This window comes from Sphaeramia orbicularis, chromosome 8 (genome assembly GCF_902148855.1).
Source record: "Sphaeramia orbicularis chromosome 8, fSphaOr1.1, whole genome shotgun sequence".
NCBI lineage: Eukaryota > Metazoa > Chordata > Actinopteri > Kurtiformes > Apogonidae > Sphaeramia > Sphaeramia orbicularis.
In genome coordinates, this window is record NC_043964.1 from 6,728,698 (window position 1) to 6,741,745 (window position 13,048).

The 13,048-nt window shown below is 40.0% G+C and overlaps 1 protein-coding gene across 1 annotated transcript; it reads right to left on the minus strand.

Moving 5' to 3' along the window:
- Window positions 1–4,040: 4,040 nt before the first annotated feature.
- On the minus strand, window positions 4,041–12,737 carry LOC115423802 (amine sulfotransferase-like). Its single transcript, XM_030140854.1, has 6 exons — window positions 12,596–12,737; window positions 11,132–11,334; window positions 8,628–8,754; window positions 8,457–8,551; window positions 4,271–4,442; window positions 4,041–4,194 (listed from the first exon to the last, which is right to left on the minus strand). Exons 1-6 carry the CDS (start codon window positions 12,735–12,737, stop codon window positions 4,085–4,087), a joined length of 849 nt encoding a protein of 282 aa, XP_029996714.1. The 3' UTR covers window positions 4,041–4,084.
- Window positions 12,738–13,048: the final 311 nt, after the last annotated feature.

A 13,048-nucleotide genomic window follows, 5' to 3' on the forward strand; every position in this document is an offset into this window, starting at 1 on the left:
CTAAATCTGACCCAGACCCCTTTCATGTGTGGTCCTAAATCTGATACTTATCCGATATTTATGGTGGAGATTATGTTTTCATTAGGGTTTGTTTGTGTGTTTATCTGTTTGTTACCAAGACAACTGAAAAAGTTATGGACAGATTTTGTTGAAATTTTCAGGAAATGTTGAGACTGACACAAGGAAAAAATGAATAAAATTGTGATGGGGGGGAGGGGGGGTCTGATTTGTCTTAGCAGAGGTCTGCGCTCTGAGTGCTTTCTAGTTTATAATGTGACTTCAGTCTGAACGTCCAGGTCACATTCATCCGACCTTTACGTCATTGAAATGCGACAAACGTCATAGTTCTGCGTCCTAAGAGGAGTGGAAGAAAAATTTCCTTCTGTAAAAACAATGCGTGTCTGTTAGAGCTGCACAAAATATCATTTGAGCGTCGTCATTGCAACATACATGTGCGCAATATTCACATCGCAGATCTTGCGACATGAGGTAAATGAACTCAACATGTTCTCGTCTAATGCTGCGTTCCAGGATGGTTTTTGAGCCGTTTTTAATGTTCCAGGCAAGTCATGCCAAAGTATTTGAGCACAAGGAATTATGGGAGCTAGATGTAAACAAATGTAACAGTTATTTCATAGCAATGTGGGTATGTAGATGATATTGTGTATTGTTTGTTATATTCATTTCTTTTTTCATTTTCTGAACCAGCTTTATCCTCACAGGGGTCACTGGAGCCTATCCCAGCTACATAGGGGCGAAGGCGGGGTTCACCCTGGACATGTGACCAGTTCATCTCAGGGCTGAACATAGAGACAAACAATCACTGTCACATTCACATCTATGGGCAATTTGGATTAACCAATTAACCTATCAGTGCATGTGTTTGGATGGTGGGAGGAGCTGGAGAGAACCCACGCAGACACGGGGAGAACATGCAAACTCCGCACAGAAAGTCCCCCCCCCCCCAATCGACTAGTGTTGGAATCGAACCTAAGACCTTCTGTCTGTGAGGCACCAGTGCTATCCACTGCACCACCGTGTTATAATTACACAAAATCTGTTCATTTTATTTTCATTTCTTTGACACTGACATTATGGGCCTCTGAGTCAGTATGTGGAATTTTTAATTTGAGTCTGTTCCACAACCAGTAATTTACAGTGTGACACTGCCCACTAGAACTAGAGTTTTCACACCTTTACCTCTTCCCTTTTGTTCCAGATCTCTATGGGAGAGGTAAGCAGCCGTACAGTCAGAGAAAATTTTTGGATTAGCCTCTGCTAATTTAAGTTTTAAATAAACTGACTAGTTCAAACTGAATGAGGTGCTTATGACGTGCTGAAACACATTTCTGTATCATTTGGTTTGTGTAGGACGGGTCTCAAACATGCGGCCTAGGGGCCAAATGCGTCCCACCAAAGGTTCCAGTCCAGCCCGTGGGATGAATTTACAAAGTGCAAAAATTCCACAGCCCAGGCTGTGGAACTCATTTTAGTTGCGGTTCCACACACAGACCAATATGATCTACAGTCAAATAATAACAGCAGAAGAACCTGAAAAAAAGAATGACTCCAGATTTTCTTCTCGGTTTCATGTGGAAAAAAAATATATTACACTATGAAAATGTTTACATTCACAAACTGTTCTGTAACAAAATGTGAATAACCTGATCAAATATGAACAACCTGAAATGTCTAAAGAAAATTAAGCACAATTTTAACAATTCGATCCATAATGCACATGTAGAAATGATAAGTTGAGGCAGAATATTGTTAAAACTGCATCGATTTTTCTTAAGAAATTTCAGTTTTTTCAGGTTATTCACAACTTTTTTGTTTGGATATTTTATAAAAGTGAGTATTTTCATTATTTAATGGGGGTTTTTTGCACTAAAACAGACACAAAAATTTGGAATTGTCATTATTTACAGGTTATTTTGTTATTATTTTATTGGTCCGGCCCACTGGAGATGAAATCGGGCAGAATGTGGAACCTGAACGAAAATGAGTTTGAGAGCCCTGGTGTAGGAGTTTGTTTTGTGGGGGTCGCTGACCAGAGGTTTTTGTGTCTTATGCCACTTTTGTCAGGAGCTGAAAAACAATAGACGGAGACTGCCTCCAAAGTCATATGTGGGGGTCTCATCCTTAAAAAACAGAACACAGAGTCCAACACCACCGGTTACACACACCGACATGGCAGACCGTACATTATGTTATGTTCATTTATAGTCATTTCTATCCCAGAGGTGTTTGTTCTTTGCTTATTTGAGTGAAACAGGAGTAAAAACAGTGCATGAGGGAAGAGAAGCTGTTCTACCTGTACCATGTTATTTGTATATTTGGATTCGTATTTGGTTTTAATTTATTCTTGTCCTAACGATAGAGTACCTGCTGAGTATGCAGAACATTTGCAGATAAGTAACATCAGAGCAATACCTTGTTTTAATAAACAGTTTGGCAAAAATACTGCATCCGTGGGGGGCGCAATTGTCATTTGACAGGATTTGTGATGTCATAGCGTAGAACTGGGAGAACATGGATCTAGTACGAGTTCACGGGTTTGACTGACATTCCGGTACATTTTCACCGGTTGAAGGTTGAAAAAACATGAGCTTCGGGTGGACTGGAACGCAGCATCATTTCAGCCTGGGTACCTGACACACACTGTGCACAGCCATCCACCAATCACAGCCATTCTTAATCAGTTTGCCGAAAAGCAGACCACACCCCCTGCACACGGAGTGCATCGCTGGTAACGAAATTGAAAAGTAAGCAACGAACATGAGAAAATCACCGTAAATTAAGACTCAGTGTCAAAAAGAAAAGCAACATCAGTTATCTGGAATTATTTCAGCTCCATACTGTACGTAAAGGCCGATCACACCAACATGGGAGAGGATTTATGGCCAACGGGGAACTCAATCAGACTGTAAAACAGAACAAAAAACCTAAAGACACAGTTGAACATGTTACATTAGTGCCAGCAGGTGTACGTCCTGTACGGTTGTGCAAACCTGAGAGTGAGGTGTGTCGCAGTACTTCTGGAGAACTGCCTCCACCTGCTTTTACGCATTATTCCCCCATTTTATACATTTCGCTCCTGCCCCCCCGTCTTAAGATTTATTGATCCCCCTGTCCTATAAGGGGCCGTATCGTCTGCACGTACAGCATGGACCCCCCCCCCCCCTGCAAATTCCGACACTGCCAAAAGTTCGGTTCAAGTGAACGTTAGTGTCAGTGACGTAGGATTTAAGTGGAAGAAACCTGAGAACCAACCTGTGTGTTATTACAGCTGGTCTGTGATCATTGATGGAGTTGAAATTCAATCATCAGAAGTAGGGGTGTAAAAAACAGAGGGGGATTTGACCCCCCCCTTAACAAATCGTACCCTGGGTATATAGCACATAAAATGCTATAAGAACTGGCATGACGTACAGGGGCATTTAATGAGGTCGTTCTGACCTGACAACAGTTCCCAGCAGTGGGTTGGACAATAAAGAATAAAGGCTCCAGTTTCAGATAACTGGAATTTTCTGTCAATGATTTAACGGTTCAGGCTTTAAAGGGTTAAAATAAGACAGAATCACCTGAAGAGTAACTTTTCAGTGAGATACAGGAACTGATTTTTAGACAATAGATCTGGAAAATCTGATTTCAAGAAATCTTACCAAGATCATTTTCATTTGTTCCCAAAAGTTCCTGGGTTGGACTGTTCAGATGTACCTAAACCACACCAACACCTGGAGTTGGGGAGATACTCTGACCCGGTCATCATCGTTATAATCTGACCTTTGACAAAGTTCCTCAGGTCCTTATGTTGATCATTTAACTGACTGGAAAACTTCAGCTTCAATTATAAATGTTGGAAGAATTCAGAGACACATGAATGTGAAGAAGATGCACTTTATACGAAGACGTCAGAAAATACAAAAGTTGGAAATGAGGGTTTAATCTTTACCAACGTGTCCAATCTGCATCTAATCAGTAATGAACACTCAGGGTGAGAGGTGTTGGATTGGAGAGAAAACATGATGAATAAAGGAAAGAATCAGTGGAGTCGAGGCCACGTCTTCAGCTGCTGCTGTTCTTATTCCCAGATGAACTTCAGACCAGTGTCTCCAAGTTTCTCCTGAAGCATCCGATCGACTCGTTCACTCTGAGCCACGGTGAACATGTTCTTCCAGTCACCGATCCGACCTGTGAAGAACAAGAAAAAGAAGAATGAACCCGATGTTTGTGTTGAAGTCTGAACTGCGGTGGTAGATTGTTTTACCTTTACGCATGAAGTCACCACTGATCGTTTCCTTTAGAATAAACTCATAATTGGCCTTGGAGTCTTTCTTCATGTTCTTGAACGTAGCTTTTTCTACAACTTGATCAATGCCTTTGTCACTGAGGTTCTTCCCCAAGAACCTGCAGATCTTAGTGACCGCCCCCTTCAGGTCCTACAAAGAAACAACAAGCAGTGTCAAAACCTTTCCATGATGATGTCATTTTCATGAACAGAAATGAAGAAAGTTGAAGAACTTCAACCAGAAACCTTCTTCATTCTATAAAGGTAGGGCTGCACGATATGGACAAAAACTCATATCTCGATATTTTTGAACTGAATGGCGATATACGATATATCTCGATTTTTTTTTTTTTTCCCTGCAAATAAATACCAATAAGCCAGTTCTTGGTCAAAACCACATGTGACAAATGTCACAAAGGCTCTTTTATTAACGTTCAGCAGCACAAAATGAACATGTGCAAATTGTGCATGAATTCACAAAATTCTCTTGAGGCAAAATAAAAAAATAAATAAATGTATTTTTTCCTTTACTATGAAACAAAACAGATGCAATTTATGCAAAATATAAACTGATAAGATACTGGCCAAAAACAAGTCAGCTTGTCATTTACAAAAGCTTCAATCCACTTAAGTTTTTTTTTTTTTTTTTTGCCAAACAATCTACTTCCTCCTCTGCAAATGCAATTCAAGCATTTAGTAACTTGTGCAAATATCCAAACGCGTCAACAATCAAATAATGGAAACAAGCTCTTGATGCAATGATTTACTAATCATTTAACTTTCAAACAATGAAATACCTGTAAGATGTACTGTACATCCTACAGATTTTGTGCTAGAAAAATAAGCCTGTTAACACTGTCAGGCTGCAGGGATGCCCTGTGACAAGTTACTATGTTTCCACCGCAGCTAAAAACCCTTTCTGAAGGGGAGCTGGTGGCTGGCACACAAAGATACTTCTTGGCCAGGCAGCTCAGTGTTGGAAAAGCACCTTCATGTTCTTTCCACCATTTGAGGGGGTCAGCGTCCCTCTCTAAACAGACTGACTGCAGATAGTTTGACAGTTTGTGTTCTATTGTCTCTCTCTGTGTTAGTTTGGTGCTGGTGACAGGTTTCTGCATGAAGAAGCTTGCCAGAGATTTCTGTTTTTAGCTTCAGGTGGCACTGCTGCCACTGCTGCTGCTTGTCCTGGTTCTGCAGGGTCAGGCAGCTCACGCACACATTTGCCCTGATCACTCAGCAATGACTGCCTCCAAGATGACTTGACATTTCAGGGCATCCATTTTGTCACACACAATGTTTGTGGCCCTGAACCTTGGATCCAAAAGAGAGGCGATGTCTAACAAGTCACTGGTAGTTGGGTCTGCATATTTGTTATTTAAGTAATCAACAATTTTGGTCTTAATGGATTTTACTCCTCAACTTTTACTCCACATGACTTCTCCAAACGACAATCTTTGTTTTGGCCAGAAGTGTGAACTGAATGATCTCAAAGCACTCGAAGTCTCTGGAAACAGCTGAGAGCGCTAAGTGTAGCTTTCTATCGCAAACTGGTCAAAAAAGAAAATGAAAGAAGTCTGCTTGGAGCATGCAGTAAGGGCGGGAATCGAAATGGTGTTGATGAGAGTAAAACTCTGAATAAATTGATTGTTTTATGTAAGACAATGTCTTCCAAGAGGAAGCAAGAGATCATCAAGGGCCAGCAGACAGTGTGTGGTTTCCTACAGAAGCAGAGAACAGGTATTTACCTACAATACATCCAGATCTAGGCTTGTAAACTGTTGTTTTCTCCACAAACATGACTCAAATAAATCTCAGGTCATGAATGTAAACATTTCACAGATCTTTTGTATTTGTTCTATTAACTTTTATGAATGAGTGAAATGACAAAATACAGGGGAAATTCTGGCCAATTTTTTTTCAAATCCAGACTTAAAAAATATTCTGGGTCCTGCCATATAGATCTAATTTTGCCATTTTCAGTAATGTTCTGAGCTGCTATATAATAGATATTTAATTTTTCAGAGCCTCCACCAGCCACTGAACCTTCTAGTGCCTCGGTTCCCATAAGGCTATGGTCCCCTAGTTAGGGTCTCACACATAGTTTGTGCAGGGAATTAAAATCCATCACCAATTATTCCTGTTTAAATTGTGTTAATTGAATTTTTTTTTTTTTTTTTTTCCAAAACCAATCACACAGAAAAAATGCACAACATCTATGCTAAACATGCAGTTATGTTACAAGCCAGACAGCATACAACAGAGGTTTACTAAGAGACCAGACACACATACTACTGATGAAAGTGCAGTTTGCATGAAAATTGTGTACTTACAACAGCTCCATAACATTGTGTATTTTTCAGTGTCACATTTTGATGGAAACTGTGTTTAAATACACAAATCTCATGACAATACAAGTGCTAGAAATAAGTAATATTACATAATTAAAATGCACCAGAGGCCACCAAATAACACCAAATTATCAAATTTTCTTGGAGGGGCATGCCCCCAAACCCCCCTAGGTGAGGTGTGCCTGCAGCACATGGCAGCACATTCCACCCCACGATAACTCAACACGCAAAGTTGTGCAGGCTACTTAAATTTTCTGGGAACACTTGCTGGACACTAATGAAGAACATAGTATTGCATCAATAGCAGCCAGAAAAAATTCAGAATCACCTCTAACGCTGTCAGGTAATGTTAGCTAGTCAGAAAAACACAGTCGCTAATTCAAATACCACCATGTATAACACATCCGTGACTTTTACACCAAAACCCGTCTGTCCTCATTGGTGCTTTAGTAAAGTTGTAATACCACTGACAGCCACTAGGATGCTGCTGCAAAAAGTCCTGGGGCCTCATGTAGAAAGGTTGCATACGCACAAAAACGTAGCGTACGCCCTTTTCTAGGCTCACATTCAGATGTACAAAGAGTGACATGACTGTGGAAATGTGCAGTGCTCTCGTCCAACTCCACAGCTGGTGTACGCACGTTTCTAGTGCTTTTGAATCTTTGGTGACACTTAGAGGTGACACTGGGAAACTGATAATAATGTGAAAAAGGTCATTCCTCTGATTGATGTGCACATCAGAGATACACAGATGAACAATGAACACACCGACACGTCATCCTGCTGTCAGAGCAGCACATCCACCACCAGAACCAGAACCAACCAGACCCTGGGCCCATCAAAGCCAATCCTGCCATCCGAACAGGATGTGATTCCAACCACATGAAGAGACAAGGACACAGAATTCACTTGTTGATAAATGCATTTAATGTGGTATTAATGTCTGTGGGAACATTTATAAGTTGGTCCAGGTGCTCATTGAGCACAGGTGAGGACACGGCTGGTCGGACGGGCATTAGCAGCTGTTGGACTGGACAAATCCCACGGTCTGTGACAGGCTGAGATTGCGTCTCACCGTCTCTGTCTCATTGTCTTTTGGGAAATAATAAATGGAGTGATTAAACACAAGTCCAAGTCTATGATTTCCTCTTTGATATCCTGGCATGATTACACATGAATCTTTATCTTGTTTGGCTGTGATCAGACTATTGAATGACCCATAGAATGAACTAATGTGTGAGTTACACTAATACTAAATATATGTTTACCTTGGGGGTGATCCCAGTCAGACCAGTGTCAGTCACAGTAGCGGTGACTCTGTTTAAACGGGCTGAGTTCGTCTCTTTTCTCTTTCCACCTGTTTCGGCCTGTGCTTTGCGTCCATCTTGACGTCATCATCAGATCATGCAGAGGGCAGTCCCAGAGGGAATCCCACCTGCAGACCCTGTTTATACTGATTTGCATATTTAAATGTGGGCATGGAGAGGGAGGAGTCAGGTACTCCAACATATGCGCTCAATTCCACGCTGATTGGGATGTACAGAGGAAATGTACTTGGATTCAGGCGTACGCACAGTTTTGTTCATATGCATCATTTTTGTGCGTACAGACTTTTCTGGATTTGGGCGTACACCAGGTTGACATATGAAATCCACACAAGTCTTTGTGCATGAGGCCCCTGGTTCCCACAGACTTACATTCAGCATGTGACTAAAAATACTGAATATTCTGTCCAGGAGTCACTGTAGGTTCATAGTTTTTCATATGTGGTCTTAGTACCACCCCCTTCAGTATATCAGATCTGATCCAGGTCTTACCAGAATCATGTCCTCGTAGGTGAGGAAGAGGATGTTGTACTGGTCTCTGTTCAAGTACCAGGCTCTGATGTGGTCGAACCACGATGATCCTCCAACTGTTGAACAGTGAATAGAACACGTTAGGAACATGGATTTCATATGATCCAGTAGATTTAAGATGAGATCTGTCACCGTTTCCTGCCAAATACTGCTCCAGGAAGTCTTCAAAGCTCTTGGGAGTCTCATACAGCGTTAAGACTTTGCCGAAGTGGAAATACGACACCACGACGTCCTTTGGGTTTCGCATCACGTAAATGATCTGATTAATGAAACAAACCGTTAAGAACTGAAACTGTGATGAGAACCTCCGTCAGTGTTCCACATGTGGAACAGGACTGCATTCATTCCATACATTCATGACTCCATTTTTTCTTTTCATTTCCTTGTTGTGACTTTTATGTCATAAATGTTTTGCAGAAGATGAATATTCCACCTTTGACTTCAACACTTCCACATCAACAAACGTCGCAAAAAAGTCCCATTCATTTCCACTGAGAAAACTGAAACTGAACAAAACTCCTCCTTATTTCATCAAACTTTAACTTAGAAACATGGTTGGAATTTTAAACCCATCAGAAGACTTCAGATTTTATTCAACACAACCAACGTCCTGATAGCTAGTACGACATGAATGAAACCACCCTTTAAATTTCCCTGTAGCCTCTTTTCCACCACAGGACCTTTAACTTTACTCTGGATTTTGAACAACACCAGAAAATTACCCAGTAAAAAACTGTCAACCGGAACAAAACTTACTTTGAACAAAGTTTCTAGTAAGGGGCGGGATTTTTAGGATTCTTATGATTCTTGGGGGTGGGGCTACATGTTCAAGACCGCTGACTGGCAGAACACACTTGCAGCGTTCCACGCCTCTGTTCTCCCTCCACTGTTAATCCGAGACTGATCTCATGAAATCGCGTTGTATGTCACGCCATGCAGAAGCCAATAATGTAATAATAACGGATAACGTAATAACGGCCGATAACGTAATAAAAGTCCTGAACTGATAATGTAATAGCTTTTGGCCAATAGCATTATAATTTATTACATTATTGGCTCAGTTATTACATTTGCAAAGATTTATGTTTTTTGTACCAGGCCAATAACGTAATAACCAGCTAATAAGTTATAATGTTATTGGCCAAAATGTATTATGTTGTCAGTTCAGTACTTTTATTACGTTATTGGCCAATTACATTTTAAAAATGGCAAATTTATTACGTTATTAGCCGTTATTACATTATCAGCTATTATTACATTATCGGCTGTTATTACGTTATCGGCCCTTACTACGTTATCAGCTGTTATTATGTTATCAGTTGTTATTTTGTTATCGGCCACTATGACGTTATCGGCTGTTACTACGTTATCAGCCATTATTACGTTATCAGCTGTTATTACATTATCGGCCGTTATTACGTTATCAGCCGTTATTGCGTTATCAGTTGTTATTATGTTATTGGTTGTTATTACGTTATCGGCTGCCAATACATTATCAGCTGTTATTATGTTATCGGCTGTTATTACGTTATCGGCTGTTATTACGTTATCGCCCGTTACTACATTATCAGATGTTATTATGTTATCGGTTGTTATTTCGTTATCGGCTGTTACTATGTTATCGGCTATTATTACGTTATCAGCTGTTATTACATTATCGACCGTTATTACACTATCGGCCGTTATTATGTTATCAGCTGTTACTATGTTATAGGTTGTTATTACGTTATCGGCTGCTAATACGTTATCAACTGTTATTACATTATCGGCTGCTAATACGTTATCGGCCGTTATTACGTTATCAGCTGTTACTACATTATTGGCATCTACACGCCAGTTCTTATGGCATGCGGCATGCTATTCATATGCATTTTCAACCTATCATGTGGTATTCAACGCCATTTGATCGTGTGTCAATTTACACCCAGATCTGCGGTTGACAGAACCCTAACCCTAACTCTCAGTCCCCGGTATTTGACACGGCGTGAACACATACGCAGATAGCTTATAATACATACAGTAGCACGCTAATTACAAGTAGCATGTGTAGATATCACGTCGTTTAATCCAATGGCGTCTGAAAACTTGTTTATTCCATTTCTACAAGATTCACTTCATTTTTATTTTAATCGTTTGGAAAATGTAGAAAAAGAAGAGAAGCTACGAGACATTGGACGACGACAATGTCCATATTTGAGCAGTATTTGTTTTGCTCCTACAGGTACGTTGGAATAATCTGTCCATGTGAAAACACTCTGGATAATGAGCAGGAGTTCCATTTGACTGACCAATAAACCAGACCAATCAAATCCAGAAAAACTCAACTGTACAACACCGTCCTGTTTCTGATTTCTATTAAAGATAATAATATTAATACTAATACTACTACTACTACTACTACTACTACTAATAATAATAATATAATAATAATAATAATAATAATGAAAATAATACATTTTATTTGTAACACACTTTAAATTTGACACCAAATCTCCAGGTGCACCATCCAAAGCAATAATATACAATAAGAAAAACAAGAAATAAAATCTATAAAGCTACTACTACTGGAGGCCTACCCTAAACCAGATCTCCTGGTTGGTTTTAATATGAAGACGAACCCTTCACAAAGTCCTGACCTTGGTTTTCTTGTCCTTCAGGCCCAGAGGCATGAGGGGGGGCGTCACATGGGAGGTGAAGAGGCGAGGTGAAGGTCGGAGGGATAAATCCTCTTTTGTCTTATACTCCAGCCACGCCATCTGCTGGCAGTTGTTGGCATACTCGTTCAGACCGCCGTCCAGTTCGCAGATGGAGATGATGATCTGCTGAGTCCATATCGTACCTGAGTGGACAAACATCAGCAGAGACACGTGACTGTAATTTGGATCCAATGTCATTCATTCATTTATTCATTCATTCATTCATCTTCTGAAGCACTTTGTCCTCGAGGGGGTCGCGAGGGGCGGAGCCTATCCCAGCTACCTATCTATGGGCGAAAGCGGGGTTCACCCTGGACCAAGGTTATTATAGTTTTGGATTTTTCATCATAGTTTACTTTTATTTAGTTTTGACTTCTTTTTCTCTAATTCAGTTAGTTTGAATTCGTTTTTAGAGCAGGTTTGCTAGTTTTTTTTAGTTTTCATTTTTTTCTAAATGCTTCGTTTTAGTATTAATTTTAGTTTTGTCGTATCTCTTCTTTTCTTCTCCGTCGTATTCAAATAAATCCCAGACAGGACTCTGCTGCTTTCTCCCAACTTTAGTCTCCATGTTTCCAGGTAGAGTGGGGACCAGAAGATGACTGGAAACCACAAGTGACGGACCATCAAGTGTCGTATGGTGCTGCTAGCTAAAACTGCTAGAGCAAAATAAATCGCTTTCGTATCAATCTGACATTGACAAAGACAAAAACGAAGGGAATTTTATCCATAATTTTACTGTGTGCAAGGTTATTATTGTTAACAAACACTAACGAAAGGACGAAAACTGGAATTGAAAAACATTTTCATTAACTGAAATAAATTAAAACTATAATTAAAAGAAAAAAAGATTACTAACTGGAACTCTATTTTGTACTTACAAAACTAATTCAAACATTAAAATTATGGATAAAATTCCCTTCTTTTTCGTCTTTGTCAATGTCAGATTGATACGAAAGTGATTTATTTTGCTCTAGCAATTTTAGCTAGCATCACCATACGACACTTGACGCTCCGTCACTTGTGGTTTCCAGTCGTCTTCTGGTCCCCACTTTACCTGGAAACATGGAGACTAAAGTTGGGAGAAAACAGCAGAGTCCTGTCTGGGATTTATTTGAATACGACGGAGAAGAAGAGAAAAGAAATGACAAAACTAAAATAGATACTAAAACTAAACTAAAACTAAGCATTTAGAAAAAACCCAAAACTAATAAAAACTAGCAAACCTGCTCTAAAAACTAATTAAAACTAACTGAATTAGAGGAAAAAAAGTCAGAACTAAATAAAACTAAACTATAATGAAAAATCCAAAACCATTATAACCCTGACTGTGTGTGGCGATTAATGTACAAACTAAAAATGAATCATTTGTTAATTTATTCATTGGTTCACGAGGACTGGACTCACCTGACTTCGGGTAGGTGACGAGGAATACATCGCTGTCCCGGATCTCGAAGGTCTGGAGTGAATTGATGTGCTCTGGGGTCACCAACTCCAGGGGGAAGATGAAGTCCTTGTACTTGAAGAGTTTTTCACCGATTTGCTCCATGTTCAATCTGTCCATGATCAGGGGATGAAAACCTGGTGGATGATAAGTATTGGAAAATCCTGGCCTTTGGACTGTGGTGATGAGGAGAACACTGGTGTTGGTGTTCGTCCAATGGGATCACAGGAGGACAGGACTGAAGACTCACCTGGAAGGAACAGTGTAGCTCAAGAAGTTCCGTGACATATAAACTTCTCGTGTGTTTGCTCATGATGTTGTTACATGCCTGAGGGCATGTGCATGTATATGTGTGTGTGTTTCCCCCAGGCCAAACTGTAAGAAATGAACTTAAACATTTACTCCAGTTCTTAAAG